We start from the raw sequence: 19724 nt of genomic DNA on the forward strand, positions 1-19724 counted from the left end.
AATGCATCATCTCAAATGTGTGTATGTTTGTTGCAGCACGCTAACGAGGATGTGGAGAGGATGCTGCTAGGCAACAAGTGTGACATGGAGGACAAACGTATCGTACCAAAAGCCAAGGGGGAACAGGTGAGAGACTGGATGAGTTAAAATTCAGGCTGGGTTGAAAATATGCATTTTATTTACAGATGTAATGATGCATTGTGAGCCGGTAACCAAGAAAACGTGGTATCACTGCTGTTCCATAAGCGCCACCTGCTGTCAGACAGTGAATTTGCATCTCATTCTGTCCATCTGCTACTTTTGTTTCATGCAGTTATGTTTTATGTAGTATAGTTTCACAAAACTAAAAGTCTCAGAGCGTTCTGTTTTTGGTATACAATTTCTAATTATATATTATTTCTAATTTATATCTAATTTAGATTTTTTTTTAAAAACTGCTCATGCTGTGTGTATGCAGCATCTTTGCTTGTATTGTGATTCAGATGAAGTGGTTGCCTCTAATTTTAAATGGAAAAAGCTCAAGCAAAGTCTGTTTATATGAAGAGATTTCTTTTTATTTGTATTTATTTGATTTGAGATCTGTTTAAAAATTTCAGTTTAGTTTTGTTGTTTAACACATTTAAATATCACAAAAAATGTGCATCATTTTATACAAGTAATAATAAAAAGATCCCTTTTCATTTATAATTTGTCTTAAATCTAATTTTGTTAAAAAAAAAAAATATGACAAAAATTGTATTGTGTAATCAGTATCGTGAATCATATCACATTGATTAAAAACTGCGCTATGTGCAATTTAAATGTTTGTTTTTTAAAATTACATTAATGTACCCACTGACATGATTTATTGTAGTTTACAGCATTAGTTGAGACATTTCTCCTTGGGGAAAAAAATTACATACTACCCCTGATTGCATACATATCTAAATTAATCGATACTGAATCGAGATCAAGATTGAATCAAATCACAAGCTTGTGAATCAAAATTGAATCGAATCATGAAATTTATCTTAATACCCAGGCCTAGTCAGGATGGGCATTTTGTCCACTAGTTAAGACTTTGGTTGACTATTTTTTTTTTCAGTATACTATGAGTCAATTCATTTGTTGAATAGTTGTCAGATGCCCAATTGAATCACCTTGCTAAGTGTTTATTTAGCTCTAAGAATTTGTGTAATCATATCCCCAAATCCCAAATGTGTTCATACATATTAGTTCAGGCTTGCAAACAATGAATGAAAACTGTTCTTGTGCCAATCCTCAGATTGCGAGAGAACACGGGATTCGCTTCTTCGAGACAAGTGCAAAAGCCAACATCAACATCGAGAAGGCGTTCCTCACGTTAGCAGAAGACATTCTCAAAAAGGTGAGGTCGGGAATGACTGAAGCAAAAATATCACGATGCAAAAGAGCATCAATTTTGTGTCATTTGACTCATAAAGTCACAGCAGCTGATCTCTCTTGTATATTCAGTGCTAGGTTCGTTGCTTTTGGTGTTTACTTTTCTGTATAATATTAATCTTTTTCTAATAGTGGCACAGAGCAGAAATGAGTCTGTATAGCTTTTTTTCTGATTCATAATGAAACAAAACAAGTCAAGTCTAAGTCTAGAGGTGTGTGATACTGACAAAATATTATGTCTCGATACGGGATTTTAATTCATTCAAACAATATGTTCAAAACGGCTGATTCATTTAGAAATGAATCAAGTTAATCTTTTCATAAGGGATATTAAAGAAAACTGGTATACCAGTGATACCAGTATCCACCTTGATATCGGGTGACTCTCGCTGCCACTTGTTGCGAGTCTGAAGACCAGGCAAATAGAACTTGATAAACCGCTTCCAAAAGTGATCTGCTATAATTTGGCTATGGCGCCAACGACGTCGACTCAACAGTTCACTTTGGGGGTACATCACTTGAGGATGGCACGAATCAGGCCGCCCCATAAGAAGCGAATTAGGAGTAATAGGATCTGGATCGGAGGCATTGGATGATGTATAACCCAGGGGTTTAGAATTTAGAATCCCTTCAATCTCGATGAGCACAGTTTGAAGGGTTTCCTCTGGTATTGGTTGAGTTCCCAGAGTGACCTGTAGAGCCTGTTTCAGGGAACGAATTTCCCTTTCCCAACACCCACCGAAATGTGGGGCATGAGGCGGGTTGAATCGAAAGATAATCTGCTGACTGGCAAGTTGTTCCTGAAGCTCCGGAACTAGTTCAGCATATGTCTGATGCAACTCCCTTTCCCCTCCTTTAAAATTAGTACCTTGATCACATAAAACCTCAAAAGGTTTCCCACGTCTGGCTATAAATCTTCTGAGGGCCATCAGGAAGGAGTCGGTGTCAATTCTTGGGAGAAGATCAATATACACAGCACGTGTAGTCATGCACTTGAATAGAATACCCCAGCGCTTCTCACTTTTACGTCCAATCTTTACGGAATATGGCCCGAAACAGTCAATGCCAGTCGAATAGAAGGCAGGTTTAAATAGACGTAGTCTGGCAGGAGGTAGGTCTGCCATCCTGGGTATCTGTGGGGTTTTGCGAAACTTCTGACACACTGGACAATCTTTGCGCTGATAACGTCGAATTGCTTCCCTACCCCGAAGAATCCAATATTTCCTACGCATCTCTGCCAGTATTCTCTCAGGACCTGGGTGGAATAGCTTCGTGTCATATTCCTTAATGAGAAGGGTAGTGACTGGATGCCGGGGATCAAGGATAATAGGATGCATCGACTCGGGCTCAATCTCTTCACAGCGGCGAAGACGACCTCCTATCCTTAGGAGTTTGCTTGCAGCGTCAAGTTCGGGGGCGAGGCAAAGCAGTCGACTGTTGGTCTGTAGTGGTTTCCCTGCCATAAGCTGTGCCATCTCAGAAGGAAAGCTTTCCCCTTGAGCTTGCTGAAGGATAGCCATTTCAGCCTGTTGAAAGTCCTCAGCTGATACATTGATCCCATGTTCCCCAAGAGATTCTACTGCTGCAGTCAATAAATCTTGGAAGGTCAGAAATTGGCTTGGATCAGGGATCGACAAACGAAGTACAGTATTAGTCAGACCACAGAATGTAAAGTTTCTCAATTCATCACCAGCTATGGAACAGGATGGCGGTGGAACCGGCCACTGATCAGATGGGAGTTGAAGGTATGTTGGTCCCGTATTCCAACGGCTTTGTGGTCCAAGTTCTGCCAGCCTTTTACCTCGAGTGATGTCATCAGCAGGGTTACTTTCTGAATGCACATAGCGCCATTCCCAGCAGCTGGTAAGGTCCTGAATCTCTGTTATTCGTGTACCAACGAAAACCTTGAATCGGCAGGATTCAGATTTAATCCAGGTCAAAACTGTGGTGGAATCAGACCAAAGAAAAACTTGATGAATGGGCAAAGTCAATTCATTCTGCAGGATCTTTGCTAACTGGGCCCCTGTCAGGGCTGCACATAGCTCTAAACGAGGTATTGACAGACGTTTCTTAGGAGCCACTCTTGATCTGGCCACTATGAAGGTGATCTCCACTTCTCCCCTTTGATCTACTGTTCGAAGATAGGCAACAGACCCATAGGCACTCTCGGATGCGTCACAAAAGATATGGATCTCACGCTGGCTTGAAACATCATCCTTTGGTGCACTGCAATAGCATCTGGGTAAGACTATCTTTTGTAGATCACTGAGCTCTCCTGCCCATCTTTTCCACTCATTGACTAAGTTCTCAGGTAGTTTAGGATCATCCCAGTCCCTCTTCTTTTCCCATAATCGCTGTACTATTACCTTTGCACGTGTGGTATATGGGATAATGTAACCGAGAGGATCATATTGGCTAGCAAGCACTTTATAGATGTTGCGCATGGTAACCTCTTGGCACTCTACAGCACGGAGCTTATAGGACAAGGTATCAGTTTCACAGTTCCACTGAAGTCCAAGCACTGATTCATGGTTGATGGCATTACCCTTTGCAATCCATTGCTCAGCACTGTCAGATCTGGATGCCACTGGTAGATGACTAATGATTGAGGGTATATTGCTGGCCCATTGCCTGAGTTCGAATCCTCCCCCTGCTAAAACACTTTGCAGCTGGTCTACCATGAACCTTGCTTCATCTACAGAAGGCAGACTTTGCAGATAGTTGTCAACATAAAACGCCTTTAGTACAGCATCACGTACCTTGTCACCAGGCTGACTATTCTCCAGGATGTGCTTCTGCAAGGCAAAGACAGCACAACATGGGCTACTAGTGGTGCCAAAGGGTAGAACTTGCCATTCATAGATTCTAGGCTCCACTTCTCTTTGCAGATCTCTCCATAAGAAACGGAGAAGGGGCCGATCCTCTGGAAGGAGTCTAACCTGGTGGAACATTCCTTTAATATCACTACAGATCGCAATTGAGTGCTCCCGGAATCTTAGTAGCACAGCCAGTAATGAAGAAGTCAGTGTTGGCCCTGGAAGTAACAATTCATTGAGATTGTTCCCTTGAAACTGGAATGAACAGTTGAAAACCACTCGATGTTTCCCATTATGTTCAACCATGTGATGTGGGATATACCAACTTATTTGAGCGTCTTCTGCTCCTGACTGCAATTCAGCAATGTAGCCTGCCTGCTCCAGTCTTTTAATCTCAGCCCGGTAGATAGCTGCTTGCTCAGGGGACTTACTGAGACGCCGCTCAAGACTTCTTAACTGAGGCATTACTGCTTCTTTAGGTGCACAAAGAGGGGGCATATTTTGGACCCTTAGCAGTGGGGTAGCATATCGCTTAATCCCATCAACATCAACTCTAGAAGTTCTTTGCTCCAGTAGTTTCATTGACTGCTGGTCTTGTACAGATCGAGTACTCATTCTCTCATCTCTCCACGGAAGGACATCCAGTTGCCAGAGTCTTTCAACTTGTTCATGCAACATAGCAGAGGGTGACCAACTTGTTGTGAACAGACACTGTTGCTCTCGAAGAAGATGCTGTAATGCTTGAACTGGTCCTTGCATTGTCCATCCAAGGAGAGTTCTAATTGCAGCAGGACCCCCTGGTGGACCCAAGCGAACTGGCTCAACTGGGGTAATTAAATGAGGGCAGTCAGATCCTATGAGCAAAACTGGATGAGCAGCTTTAATTTCTTGGAGGGGAAGTCCTTTAAGATGACGGTACCTTTTCCGTAAAGCCTTGACAGGATAACAGTGCACTCCAAGCCCCAACTCCGCTGCAGTGAATGCTCCATTGATCCGATACATCTTGTTTGGCTGGCAGGCTGGTGAAAGGTTAAAGGAAACAGCCGCCCCATGCAGGACCTTTAATTCTTGTCTGACAGTACGCAGGGGCAAGTCCTCTGGCTTACCTTCCAGTTTCAGCCGGGTTGCTGCAGTATTTAACAAGATGGTTCTTTCGGAGCCATCATCCAGAATGGCATAAGCGGTCATCGATCGATCTCCATTTCTTAGAATCACTTTACATATCTTCAACAGTACCTTACGACTTCCTGGGGGCTTGTCAATGAATAACACCTCATTTGCAGCCTCCCCCAAGACAGGGCTAGTAGATGGATCTTCTGCTTCCACTACTTTCTCCTTGTTCCATATATTAACATCATGAAGAACAAGCAAGTGACGATTGCAAAATCCATTGCATGTTTTGCAGCGCATTTTAAGGTTACACTCTGATGATCTATGGCCCCGTCCACAGCGCCAGCATCGGTTGTGCCCCTTAATCCAATTCTGCCTCTGAGACTTGGAAAGTTGAGAGAAATGTACACAGTTATTCAAAGTGTGTTTGTTGTTATCACAATAAGGGCAGTAAGCTTTCCCCTTGGTGATCTTAGCAGTGACAGCTGAGGAATGTGATGGTGATGAAGGGTATTTCTCTGTGCTAAGCAGAACCTCTGTGCCCTTGTTGAATGATGTCAACCTCCTTGACCTATCCCTGGGCAAACTGGTTGAGTATCCTCTGCCCGAACGGCTTACATACCTTGTGGAATCTTCTTGCACTTGGATTTCATATTCTAACCAGTCTGCTAAGTTAAGGAGGGTTGGAATCTTCACATCTAATGGATAAATAAATCTTCTGAAACTGCTACGCAGATCATGTGGCAACTTACTCAGAAGTCTGGACACATGCGAGCCACATCTTAATTCCACCATGCCAGGCTTACCTAGTTGTTTCAGCATTCCCACCAAGGATCTCACCCTCAGAGCATACATTCGAAAAGTTTTAATATCTCCAGTGCTGATGCTGGGCCCATCCATCAATTCCACTATGCGCTGTAATGCTAACTGATGTGGCTGGCCATACTGTTTATTGAGAGCATCCATAGTGTTGGTATAAGGATGACGTGAACTACTGTAAGATTCAGCAATTAACTGTGCCTCTTCAACCTTGAGATGTTCTAGCAGGATATGGAATTTAAAGCGTTCTGTAGCATCAGCTGGTAGAATGTTTTCTAAAGCAATCTTAAGCCGTGCAAACTCTCTGGGGTTTGGGTAAATCAGGTCAGGAATTGTAGGAGTAGGGCCACGATATACTCTTTCCTGGTCAGTAGTTGGACTCAGAGAGTGGTGGTGCCGTCTCTTGCTCCTAGAAGACAAGCTGTGCCATCTGGAAGAAGATTGTGGAGGTCCAGAGCGAACATAACTTCTTACATTCTCGGCTTGAGTTCCTCCACTCTTTCTCTGACAAATTTGTCTAACAATTGCTGGACTGGTATTAACATTCTTCTTCCTGGATGAGCTCAGGGACAGATTTCTCATGCCCTCAACAGAAGAGGACAAACTTTCTTGACTGCTTGAACCCTCATAGCTCTCCACACTTTCTGCTGAACTACTATCTTGCGATGCATTGTAAGAGGCTTGGGCATAGTTTGAATTGGCTACAGGTTCAGCTACTCTTGGCTTTCTAGGGGCTGGAACTGGTTTAGGGCGGTCTCGGGCTTCGGACTGACAAGGTACAGGAAAGGTAGACAATGCCTGAGGAGGCTGTGACTGATTCTGCCAACTTAACAATTGTTTCACCTCCGCTTGTAGCTGAGACATCTGAGATGTAAACTTGGCGTTGGCCTGCTTAAGATCATCTCTTTCCTCCTGGAGCCGCTGAACTGTAGTAATCAGGCCACTTTGTTGTCTCCTTAAATCAGCATTTTCTTCTCTCAAGGTTTCAACCTGCTGATCCCATCGATCTGTTACATACCACTGTTGAGGACTGTGATAGTCACGGTGATGTGCTGCTACATGTGGGGTGTCCATCCTGACATCCTCCTCAGGTGACACAGCACAGGGGGTTTCATGGGAATAGCTAGGTGGTGATAAGGATCTTTGTAGACTGTAGCCAGTCAAGTCATAATCCTGCAAGTGTGCAGGCAGAGATGATTGTCTCCTGGGCCGCTCAACAGGAACATCATCTGATGGCTGCATCTCCATAACTGTGGAAAACTCTAGTTCCGGCTCGAAGGACCATAAAGAAAACTGGTATAACTAGACCAGTTGGGGTTGCCAGTGGGGGGACTAGTTCACCACAGATGTCCGGTAAGAGACATAAAGATGCAGGTTAAGTCTTTGATGCATTTATTTTCTTCCCAACAATTCACAAATGTTGCAGACATTACATTGGTGTTTCCATTTGGGTGTGGTCTTTAACAAAAGATATAACAACAAATTAGTATAAACAAATCAATAAAGTAGGTAAATTCATACAAAGAAGGTAGCAATATACACTTAAATGAACAACCTACATAAGAATGTGTGATGACAACCAGTAATTGCATTTAAAGTACCTTAAACAATGAGTATCAACTAAAATTCAGAAGGGTCACAGCTATCAAAAGCTGAAGTACATAAATAAACTTACTTGGTTCATCTAACATACGCACACAACACCAACACTTGAGAAAGCCTCGAGTACATTTGCTTTCACCTACTCGGTGCAGGCTATTTCTAGCAAACACTAATCATTGCCACCTGCTGGAAATGGGCGGAGCATAGTGTCTTTAGGTTGCTGCGATGACATCACATTCAAAACACTGGCTGATCACCAGAAAACTTCAAAATAAAAGCTTGTTTACAGCGGGCCTTTTTAACAGATATGTTGTGCGCACAAGAGGCTCCGGCATGATCACAGCAAGAGAAATAAATTATTTTGGTCATAAGAAAACAAACAGGATGTACTTTTGGCCATCTTGGTTTTCTAAAACTTGTGTGGTGTGGCCATAAAACGTTTTGTTTTGGTAATTTTGTTAATTATATAACTGAAACGCATTTCATGTTTCATGGCATTTTAGTATGACATTTAGTTTTATTTAAATCTAATTTAACATTCTAATTTTGTCGGCTAGGAAATGAACATCGTAATGTTTAGGAATCAGCTCAGTCAGTGGAGCAGGGTCTCCATGGGTCCTTAAAGTTTTACATTTACTTATTCAATTTTAGGCCATAAAAAGTCTTAAATGGTACAGGAAAGTATTAATTATGAATTCAAGCAGTCTTAAATGTGATGATTAAACTTAAAAAGGCTATTAATTTAATTAAATAAAGCTGCTTTGTGAACTGCAATTATCAGAGAACTGCTATATTTCTGCCGTTCTGAAAGCTGGCAGAGAATGAATGTACATTTTCAGTAAGCCCTTCTGCTGGTTTTGTTCAGACCAATGCAAAGATTTACCCATATATTAGATACATTTATGTAATTAAATTAATGTAATATTTGATTGATACTAAGTGTATTTATTGAAATCATTGATACGGTTTACTCACCCCTTTTCTTAAAAATGGTTTAAAGACCTACATTTTTTTATTATTATTATTTTTTTTCATGCTTCTTACAGTCATTTTCTGGTTTAATAAGATACCATAGATAAAGCCCTACTCTGCTTATATTGTATTCATTTCATTTGTGCAGGTCTTAAAAAGTCTACCTCTGGAAGTGGTTGAAAGTGGACAAACTCAAAACGTTTTAGACTCCTTTAAGACCTTACTTAGTGTTGTCCACTTGTGATCAGATCGATGAAAACACATCTTAATAATGCCAGGTGTAAACAGGGCCTAAGCGTTCCCAACTAAGCTAGCCAAAGGCCACAGTGGTAATGAACCAAAACTCTATCAGTGACAGAAATGGGAAAAATAAAAAAAATAAACTTGGAAGTAAGCAGACTCAGTCCCGGAGGCCGGTTCTCCTCTGGCCAGACGAAACATGGTGACTCAACCAGTGGTGAGAGCTTGGGCCCGGAAACCAACCAAACCAAAGCAGGCTATCAAAACAATCTTAGCTTCACGCCAAAAACTCAAAGTTTTGATGATTTTTTTTTTTTTTACACAGACGCCCGTAAAAGAGCCCAACAGTGAAAACGTGGACATCAGCACTGGAGGCGGAGTCACAGGATGGAAGACCAAGTGCTGCAGTTGAACATACACACACAGTTACTCACACACTTTACACAAACACACACACATCGTCTGTTCTTCTATATCCCCCCCCCCTCTCTCTCTCTCTCTCTCTCTCTCTCTCTCTCTCTCTCTCATTCACTCATCCCTCGTTTCTGTCTAACACTCTTCCATTTTCTCCTCACAGGATTCTTTGTAAAACACGTCTCTAATGTTTCTTAATATCACGGCTGCTTGCTGACATCATTTTTATTTCTGAAAAAAAAAAATAATACAAATGTAAAAAGGAAGTCATTTCATGTTTCTTCTTATTTTAAAATTAAAGAAAGAAAGACATGAATTAAAGAAAAAGTGCGTTCACCACTACATAAAGACCATCAGTGGACCTGGAGACGCTGTCGGAGCGTTCAGTACGACATCCTAGACAAGACTTTTGTCCAGTGTTTTGGGTTAGTGTTGTGTGTTAGTGTGAGAAATCTTCTCTAACTGGGTTTTTTGTTCTTTAATTTGATTTCTTTCATCCGGTGCCTTAATGTAGAGCCTTAGAGCCCATCCCATCCAAACAACATTTAAACATCACTTTTCTGTAACAGTTACACACACACACGCACACACACACTGGTCCTCTCCTCTCTGCTTGACCCACTAACTCAACCCAGCACATCTGAGTGGAACCATCCGGTCTCAACCTGTTTGCTCAGAAGAGAATGGCATCATATGTATTTTTGTTTAGTTTTTTTATTATTATTTTTAAATGTAGTCGGTTTTTTATTTTTCCGAATGTTTTATGAATCTCCTCTGTATGTTTTGTTTTGTTTTCCCTCACTCAATTACTCATTCTCTCCTGCATGCTGGTTTCTTTGGGGGTTTTGGGGTCTTTTGTAAGTTTTGCCATGTTTGTAATTGACAGGAAGTATCTCTTCTGGTCCAGATACGTGTCAGGGAGGGGAGTGTTCTCTTTGGAAATTCAAACGATTTTGCAGATCCATTAAAAATAAGCTTGTTTAAGTTACATGTTGGTCCCGTTTATTCAAGCATGGAGAGTTTGCAATGTTGAGTTTTCAGGGTTTCTGTGAGTTATAAAAAAACATCTTAATTCACTCTTCCACAAATAAAGGTCTTAAATAGGACCAAACATTCAATAAATTCATAGTGATGTTATTAAATGTTGCATGCATTTCAAGAAAGCAATATTTTCCTCAGCCAGTTGCACCCCCCCCCCCCTTCAAATATCTAAAGATCCTTAAATCGATATACATTAACTTGAGATGCAAAATGAATAAGCCTTGTTTTCTGAGAAACTGAACAAAATAAAGTGAGTTTATGCTTACAGCAAAACTCGCAGTTTGATTAGTTTCTCAAAAAACAAGACTTACTATTTAATGTAATTTTACTTCTCAAATAAATCTATCTTGATTTAAACTTGGTCTTAAAAAGTTTTAAATATACTTTTACATAACCTGCAGAAATCCTGTTTTTTTTTTTTTATTTGATCGAAGTATTTTTGAGAAGTATTTCAAAATATTTTCATTTAAATGTATTCCCTCCAGTCTGATAACCTTCAATTGTGATGGTGCACACAGTTTTTGGAATCGAAATCTGTGAGAATGAAATGTTTTCGTAATGTGATGAAGAAGAAAAAAAGCATTTATTGCTGTTTAAGTTCTGATCATAAGATTTCTGAAACTTGGGGTTTTAAATTAGACTGGATTACTCGTAGTTGATCAAAATTCTGTCGTGAATATTATGATTACTGTAGTGTGAATCTGTACAGTGTATTCCTGTCTCCTCCTGGTGGCAGAATCACGTCTCCAAAACTGTAATATTTGAAAAAATAGTTATTTTTCCCCGAGGTCCATGACATCGACAGATCAATCACTATTAATCTATTACTTTACTTAAAATTATACTTTTATATTTTATATAAAAACTTAAGGTACGTGTGTAAACAGCAGTTAATAGCTGTTAAAATACATGGCCTATAATATATAAAAGTAACACATGCAGTTGTAATTAAGATGACTGACAGGTAATGGAAGTTTTTTCCCCCTTCAATTATGCTTAACTACAATAGTTTTAATTTCTAAATGATCTTTGCCACTGATTTCTTTCTTAGATTAAAAAAAGTCCAGTTACAAACGAAAGGACAAGTTATTCTCCAAACAAGTTGATCCAAAGGTGCGCGAAACCTATTGAAAATAGGAGTTTTCTTAATTTGATTTATTTTCAAACATGTATAAAACAACTTTTAAAAGATAAACTCTTTCCTGTAGGCTGTTTTACATTGCACTTATTTGCATTCTCCTTCATTTCTGTATCATATTTCCGGTTCCGGTCGCATGTGTTGAGGTGCGCGCGGATTGTGCAATGTCAATTTAAATAAATTATTGATTAACTCATGCAGAAAATGAATAAATCCCACTGCGAAAGACAAAATTATATGCATTATACATATTTACGTTCATACAATATATTAAGTATTTGAATGCACATGAAAGCAACGAAATATGAATAGCATAATTACTTGTGGAATATCAATTAACTGTAGCCTACATTTCAGCTTGTAATGGACCACACGATGGCAGCACAGAAAAGAAGATCGTCATGTTTATCCAGATTTTGGGAACTGAAGATGGGAGCTGCTTCGGATCTGAAATGGAGCAGAAAGTGGGTTTCTATTCAGATGTTTAGAGTGAGTAATGCTGACAGCAGCCTTCAGCATCAGCTAGAATTCAATTTCCATTGAGTAACAACGCTGGATTTATGACAGCTGAAATATTCAGATGATACTGAGCAAAGTCAAGCTTCATAAATAGTTTCATGAAAGCTTTGAGAGGAGAGACAGGGCAATAATAAAACATTGAAAGAAACTAAATCCCTTTATTGTCTGGAATAAAGATATCATCATAAATAAAGATGTTATCTGCCAAAACGGAATATATGACATGAAGATACATTTAGAGGCCATAAAAACATTCGATGGAGTTGGCATATAAAGTAACATTAGCTCAGCAATTTTTAATTGAATTACTGAAAATAAATGTAGCTAATTATTTCAAAACAATTAAAGCGTTCGAAAAAATTACGTTACAAATAAAAATTAATATTTCGTTTAAAAAGTGTATGTATTGTAACATGCCTCAGTAGCTACGTCATAATTGGAACCTTTGCCGCAAAATTCAAACAGTAAAACAATTATGACGAACAGAGCCATTCAAACCTCAAAAAAGTCAACGGTAACGTACAGGAATTCTAAAAATAAGGAATTCTGATTTTTTTAATCAATAAATTGTATACATAGAAAAGCCGACATAAATGTGACAATTTTCGCCAACATGACATTTATGAAAAATACTCTTGTCCTGAGAATGCAGTTAAACATTTTAATTAAAACCCGACCCATTGAATAGTTAACTGTGTAGTTTTGTGTTCACAAAACAAAAATACATAAATAATACAATTAAATAATAAATAAAACAATATGACTGCATTGGAATTTTAGAGGGCAAAATTCACAAAAATGAGTACAGTGTAAAAGGTCACAGTAGTAGACTATACAAACATACAAATAGCCTAATAATAATAATAATGTTAATATAGGTTATAAAATGATGGGTGAAGTCAGCTAAAATGGGCTTTCAGGTCAAATGGGCAAAATAAGGTTGTAGCATAATATCTCTTTAAATATTTATAGTCAGTAACAATAACTGATCTTAATTGCATTGTTGCTTGTTGACATGTTACAATAATTTTGATTAGACTGAGTTTCTTAAGGCGGGCTTGTCAGAGAAATTGTGAGGTAAATGAGCCTGACATGAATTTCATTCATCACCAATAAGGGTACTAAAGCAATCATACATTACCAACAAGGCAAAGGTTTATGAACAATGTTTTGGCATGCTCTTTTAAATAAAACAGTTTAATTTTAAAAAGTGTGGCTGGTTATGCTAAAATGGGCTGTATACACACATACACATTTGAACACAGAAATTGAGAGTGGTTTATTGTCCAATATATGCATATAAAATCTAGTCTTAAAAAAATACAAACACACAAACTACCAGTCAAAAAATTTTGAACAGGGAGATTTTAATTTTTTAAAATATTGAAATATTTTTGCTATTTCAAATAACTGTTTTCTATTTAAATATAATTTAAAATGTATTTTATTTCCTGTGATCAAAGCTACATTTCTAATATTCTGATTTGCTAAATAAACTTTTTTTATTTAGTTGAGTTTTTTTTTTTTCAGGATTCTTTGATGAATGGAAAGATCCAAAAATCAGTATTTATATTAAATAAGACAATAGTGTCAGTTTACTGTCAAAAAATAAAATGATTTCAGCTGAAATGACCTCTGTTGTTCGTTTTTTATGTTGGCCCATTTTACCTGAATTTTGTTTTATAGCTCAAGAAGGTGCACTGATACTCTAACTCTCATATTTTGAAAACATTATCTAAAAATATATAAATATTTAAGAGACCCATGCTAATTACAAAATATCATTATCATCATGCATAGCTTATTTGATGGTATTATAAGTAATTTACCAAAACGTGGCCCATTTTAGCTGACTTCACCCTATCCTTAAATAATCAGTAGGCTATTACATTAACTATAAAAATTGTATTGAGCTTAAAGTATTTAACTCTATATATAAAACATGTACCCGACCTATCGTTTATAATACAGACTTTAATAACAACTATGAATGAAGAAACAAAAATATCAGCCACAATACAGCAGAACATTGACTGTCAAGAGAGCAAAAAAGGGAAAAATATATTTCTGTATCCTCGAATTTAGATCTCTGCCATTCAAAATGGGTTTCTACAGTATCTTTAAATATATTTTAAATATTCATATCTTTTTTTTTACACAATATAGCATTCATATTGGTTGGCTTTTACGAAATGTTGAATAAAAACGATTAAAACTTCTGTAATTAATTATGTGAACAGCGTATTTTTGCATTTCAAAACTGCTGCAATACGTGATTATAACCAGAAGATGGAGCAATACATTTTCCTCCACATTTTCCTGCAATAATGACTGCCGTTGTATATTCACTTAAATTACTGTGAACTCTAAAGAAACTGTTTTGAGTATATATTTTCACATATGACACATGACAAAAAAAAGTTACAAATCAAAAACATCTGTGATAAATATTTAAGTGAAACAAGCCTATTAAACACACAGTAGCCTATATTATATGGATCAAGAACGCTACTGGAGTAAATCTAGCAATAAATACTATTTGTTTTATTTCTGAAACAACCGTAAAGTTTCATGTGAAATCTGCGCATGGCAACTAGGAGCCGTCGCGCGCTCTCTATGGAGGATGCGGCGAGCTGAGATGCTTAACGGAACCGTGAGGACTCCGCCGTCACGCGCCGCCGGCGCACACTTCAGCCTGCGGACATCAACACAGCTGCGGAATAAACACACACACACGCCCCGGTAATGGCGGATGAACGGTAAGATTGCGCATGTCGGCATGTGATGAAACTGCAAGACTCTAACATCAGTATCAGATCCGATGCCTTTACATTCACATTCACAAACAATCAAATTTAATTCTTATTATCTGAATCTTGAATTTATAGTAGAGTGTTAGGCTACTGAAACACTAAGTGATCGTATCAGGCCAGAAGAGAACCCCATGGAAGGCCTAACGGCCACTTTCAGAATTATTATTATTATTTTTTTTAATATAAATAAATATAAAAACCAATGTAGTGTCAAAGCACTGGCTTCTTTCTACCAATGCCACCTTCACATTTACAAACTTTAATTTTGAACTTCCCATTTGACCATGTCGTTTACCTACCCTTCGTTTTAGTATGCAAAATTATACAAGCCCTAATTCTGCTTTTGAAGGCGTATCAATTATACGTCAGCATCTCAATTACACGTCAGCATCATCACCTGTAGATGAAGCCCATCGGCTTCCTGCTGCAGAACCGCGTCACACACTGACGTCATTGCGCTGTTTGATCGCCAGAGGGCGCTGCTGGACGGAGAGTCTTGAGTACTGTAACCTTGACAAAGCAGACCGAACCACAATATGATATGTTTTTATTTGGCCTTACAAGATGAAGATACGCCAGCTAGTCATTTGGATTTAATTAGGCTACACTTAAAATAAATATATCCAACGACCTTTAATTTGTTATGTTCCTTGTGGGGATTTTTTCTTGAATTTAAGGCATGTTCACACAAAATGGCTGCCAATCGGAGCCCGCCGTTCAGTCATGTGTGTTAGAATATAAATATTATTAAAAATCCTCACTGAAAAAGCACACGCGAAGCATTAATGGTGGTTTATTTGAATACATGCTGGTTATTTGACTTGACCAGTTTAAACAAATCGAACTATTTAACTCTTAATGTTCTAATTATTTCATTTGTTTACAAGTAACATTGAATGTTGCACTGATGTAGACATTCATTTTTGCTTTTCTGTAAACGTTTACAGAAAAGTTAGCCACTTTTATAATCCTGTAGTACTATTTTAAAAGATGACCACACTCTCCTTTCCTTTTAATCCCCCCAACAGGTAGCCTAGCTATTTGACGGGATATTTTGACGTTGATGAACTTTTTACAAAGATTGTCAGATGTTTTCTAAAAAGTTTCGTTTTTATTATACACATCAGTCTGGATTTGAAACTATATCTTCACACCATATAACAGGTATAGAAGTTCATCTTTTTTCCCCTTTCTTTTTTGCTAGCCAACTGTTGAACTGCTGAAAAGCATCACTTTATTAAAACACCCGTAAATAATAATTAGCCTATTTAAATATTTCCCTCAGTGTGTCTAAAATCAAAGCGCGTGCTTGCGCGCTCGTTCCCGCGTTCATTATTCGAGGTTTGGATTAAAGGAGACATTTAAACTCTTCTTACATTTCACTGGCGTTATGAAATATTTATACTGGAAAATTCTTCCATTCTGCACAAATGAACGCGCCACGAGCAGCATAAACAAAACTAAAACAAACGAGTCTGAAACCTACCAAATTTTTTTTTTTGTCAAGATGTTCTTCAAAAATATCCTAATCATATTTTGACTCCTTCACAGGCTCATACACGGAGCAAATACTCCATGGCATGCACTCCATCTCGGGTGAGTCTGAATTGTGAATTATGAATTGTGTCTGAAATAAATATATGAACATAAAAGCTAACAATTATATCCTCTCGAAACCGTCACAGTAACAGGATCATAGCTGGAATATGAGTTAAACGGGCGAAAATACGTCGTCAGGTCCTTTTTACAGGAAAGACAGACGGAGAGGAAAATAATCTTGAATGCTTCTTCATACTTCCGTCTGACGTCATGGTTTAATTGTGACGTAATAAAGGAGCGTTCATGCGGAATCAGCCGCAGACATGATTAACCCACATCTTACTATTTTATAAGGAATGTGTTGCAAGCTGTTAAAATGTTAAGAGTGCTTATAAAATATTTGTAATGTATTCATTGTTACCTGTTGAGTATTAGCTCTTTTGCAGTGAAAATAACATGAAGACAATTCAGCATCTCATTCATCGATGTTTTTTATCATAATATATAGGCTACACATTAATTAATAAATACAAGCTTTCATCTTAGTTCAAGCGGTCATTTTAATGTACAGAAATTGAGCAAACAAAATATTAACTTTTAGCTTAAGAAAACGAAAAGCGTAAAAAACACTGTGCCTGATAATAACCTGAAATCTAATAAAGTTTTTAATAAAAACGAAAAATATATGTACAACATATCCAGTGTAAAGACTGGCTAAAGAAACAACTGTTCATCTCGCTGTCTCAAAACTTTTTGTTTAACAAAATGCGCCAAAATGTCGACAAAGACTAATATTTAGACTATGCTTGAGATGTGATAATTAAGAAACTTAATTGGAATCATTTCTCCTCTATTCTCTATTTTAACTTTTCAGATCATCATTAGTAGGCTACACATAAAAGTGATTTCAAAAGTATGTGACTGGGTCAAAACTTTTTTTTTAATTATTATTATTTTTTATTATAATTCGATTATCGTGTCTGTTTAGAATAGAATAAGTCCTTACCTTATAATGAAAGCATAAATGTAATGGTCTTTATCAGAAAGATTGATGCATCAGCAGCCTTCACATGAAAAACTGAGAAGGATGCATTTAAAAAAAAAAAACTCCTCCCGCATACTTGGATATTTACTTCGGATTAGTTTTGAATAAAAAAAACCGATCGGGGTTGTGTTGGCTTCGGATGATAATTTCGGAGAAATGGAGGAAATGACGGAATGCAGCATTAAACCAGAAGAAATGAGAAGAGCTGAAGAAACTCTATTGTTAAACTCTATTGACAACCATGCGTTTCCTCGGGGGTCGGCTGGTGGGGGTGGGTGAGGTGAAGGTATGCTCAATACATCCAAACAGACCCTCCAATCTGTTGGTTTTGTAAGCACAAAGCATCTCTGTAAGCCTTCTGCTGTAAAATCACTTTATTGATGAATTAAACTGGGATCTTGCCTCCTAGCAACGTTGAGAAATTTATTTCTATTGGATTATTTTAATTTAAGATTAAACGAATATTTTCCTATTCCCTTTGGAGGGAAAGTCTAAATCATTGGCCAATCTCAACAGCCAAGGGAGTGTTTTCAGTCTGTGTTTTAAAGTGAAATGCACTTAAATTAACATGTTAATTGGTGAAATGTTTTGCATTTCAATTGCACCTACTTGCATTGTCCTGATTTAAAAGATCATTTCACTTGTGGAAAACATTTCTCTGGTGTTGGATTATGAGTTTGGGTTTGAAGAATTATTGTCTAAACTTTCTTTGACAGTTTGGATTTTCTTTAAAAAGAATTCAGGAGATCATTCAAACGTTACATGTTGAAAGTTTAACTCTTGCTTAGTGGTTTATGAACATTTCAGGATTTAAACAGCTGAACTGAACACGTGCAATTTAACTGCAGACCAATATTTACTGTATAATCTCCTTTAATCATAAATTTACATATAATTTGTATTACAGAAATCATGGACTTAATCAAATTAAGCAAACGCGTTCATAACTGTTATAGGTAGCCTATTTGATATGTCTATGTGGATTTTATATGAAAGTTTTTTGTGTTATTCAATCCAGCATTAAAGTCAACAGGTCAAAATCAATTAGCTAACAGTTTTATGTAATGTCCATCAGAAATAAAAATGTCAAGTTTTAATAACCTGCTGATGATTTAAGCTTCGCTCTTTCTTCTGTTTTATTTTCTAAACTCAACAGTCACAAGCGAATTTTTTCCCCCATAAATCATTATTCTTCAGTAGCCCATTGTTGATTTAAATAATTTTTCTAAAGTTATTAGGAGAATTTTTGCGTTTCCGGTAGACATAAAACACAGAGTAACTTCTTTATTTGCATGTCTGTCCTGGAACGTCCTTGCTTTGATGCTTGCGAACTTTAACGGGATCATACGGGGACATTTAGGGTGTGTCCGTGTCCTCGTGGGACGTGTTTCTCGGAGCTCGCGGGGCCGTTTTATGAATGGTGGATGTGAAACCTTCGTGCAGGAAATGAGAAACTCCATAACATCTGACACCGGTGACCAGATCCGTGACCTGCGCCGTAATGGCACGACCACCATCCATCTCTTCCACACACCAGCAAACACACACAGCATCTCCGACAGCAGAACTGGTGCAGGGGGGTGGGGGGATTGGGGGCAGGGGTGAATTCCGGAGGGTGGTCTGCGGATGGATGGGTGGGTGGGGGTGGGTGAAAATGGGCGGAGCATATAAGCAATGGGGGTAGTTTTCGATTCATTCCTCCAATGTGTTTTTCCTCTGGCTCAAAGACAGAAAAACATCCTCTTGCCAAGGCGTCAGGTTTGATCACGAGGTTTTCAGAAACGTTTACTGAACGAATTTCTTGTAGAAACGAAAACATTACGTTGTTATTACAGGAGACAATTATTGCAGATGTCAGTTGCAGCTTATTTCCCCCTTCTTTTTTTTTCATTTCAACTTTTTGGTTTAATGCACATTTGAATAAATTTTTTTGTGAACAGATCACTCAGATACAATTCAAAAGAATACAATAAGCACTGAAACAGAACGAGTTTGTGGAAGTAAGACTGAATTTCATCCGTTCCATTTTTACATTTTCAGAACATTCCATTACAAGCAATGCTTGTTTGTTTACCATGTTTTATCACTTTATATAAGCTACTGAAAAAAGTGGGGTTATTTGCTAATTGAATCAACAGATCATGTAGTTTGAAGGCAAAATATATTTATACTGTTATAATACACTTATTTGATGTTTGTTCTGTCTAGACGTGCACTGATGTAAATATCCTCATCTATATATTTTCAAGTGCGCG

At 37.9% G+C, this 19724-nt stretch overlaps 2 protein-coding genes and 1 long non-coding RNA gene across 3 annotated transcripts in view; 1 reads left to right on the forward strand and 2 right to left on the reverse strand.

Annotated features, from left to right (window-relative positions):
- LOC113075071 (ras-related protein Rab-10) overlaps positions 1–10362 on the forward strand; it is a 25962-nt gene extending 15600 nt beyond the window's left edge. The window contains exons 4-6 of the mRNA XM_026247789.1: positions 37–126; positions 1265–1366; positions 9286–10362. Coding sequence (XP_026103574.1) covers positions 37–126; positions 1265–1366; positions 9286–9372 — 279 coding nt within the window. The 3' untranslated portion in view covers positions 9373–10362. The remainder of the gene's footprint in view (positions 1–36; positions 127–1264; positions 1367–9285) is intronic.
- LOC113075068 (uncharacterized) lies at positions 1378–9272 on the reverse strand. Its single transcript, XM_026247787.1, has 2 exons — positions 1939–9272; positions 1378–1857 (listed from the first exon to the last, which is right to left on the reverse strand). The coding sequence occupies exons 1-2, from the start codon at positions 7392–7394 to the stop codon at positions 1695–1697; spliced, it is 5619 nt and encodes a 1872-aa protein (XP_026103572.1). The 5' UTR covers positions 7395–9272; the 3' UTR covers positions 1378–1694.
- On the reverse strand, positions 10210–17776 carry LOC113075072 (uncharacterized). The gene is made up of 2 exons (XR_003280887.1): positions 17431–17776; positions 10210–12000 (listed from the first exon to the last, which is right to left on the reverse strand). It is a non-coding gene; the product is annotated as an uncharacterized LOC113075072 (long non-coding RNA).
- Between the last annotated feature and the right edge of the window lie 1948 nt (positions 17777–19724).

Source organism: Carassius auratus, unplaced genomic scaffold (assembly GCF_003368295.1).
Source record: "Carassius auratus strain Wakin unplaced genomic scaffold, ASM336829v1 scaf_tig00016351, whole genome shotgun sequence".
NCBI lineage: Eukaryota > Metazoa > Chordata > Actinopteri > Cypriniformes > Cyprinidae > Carassius > Carassius auratus.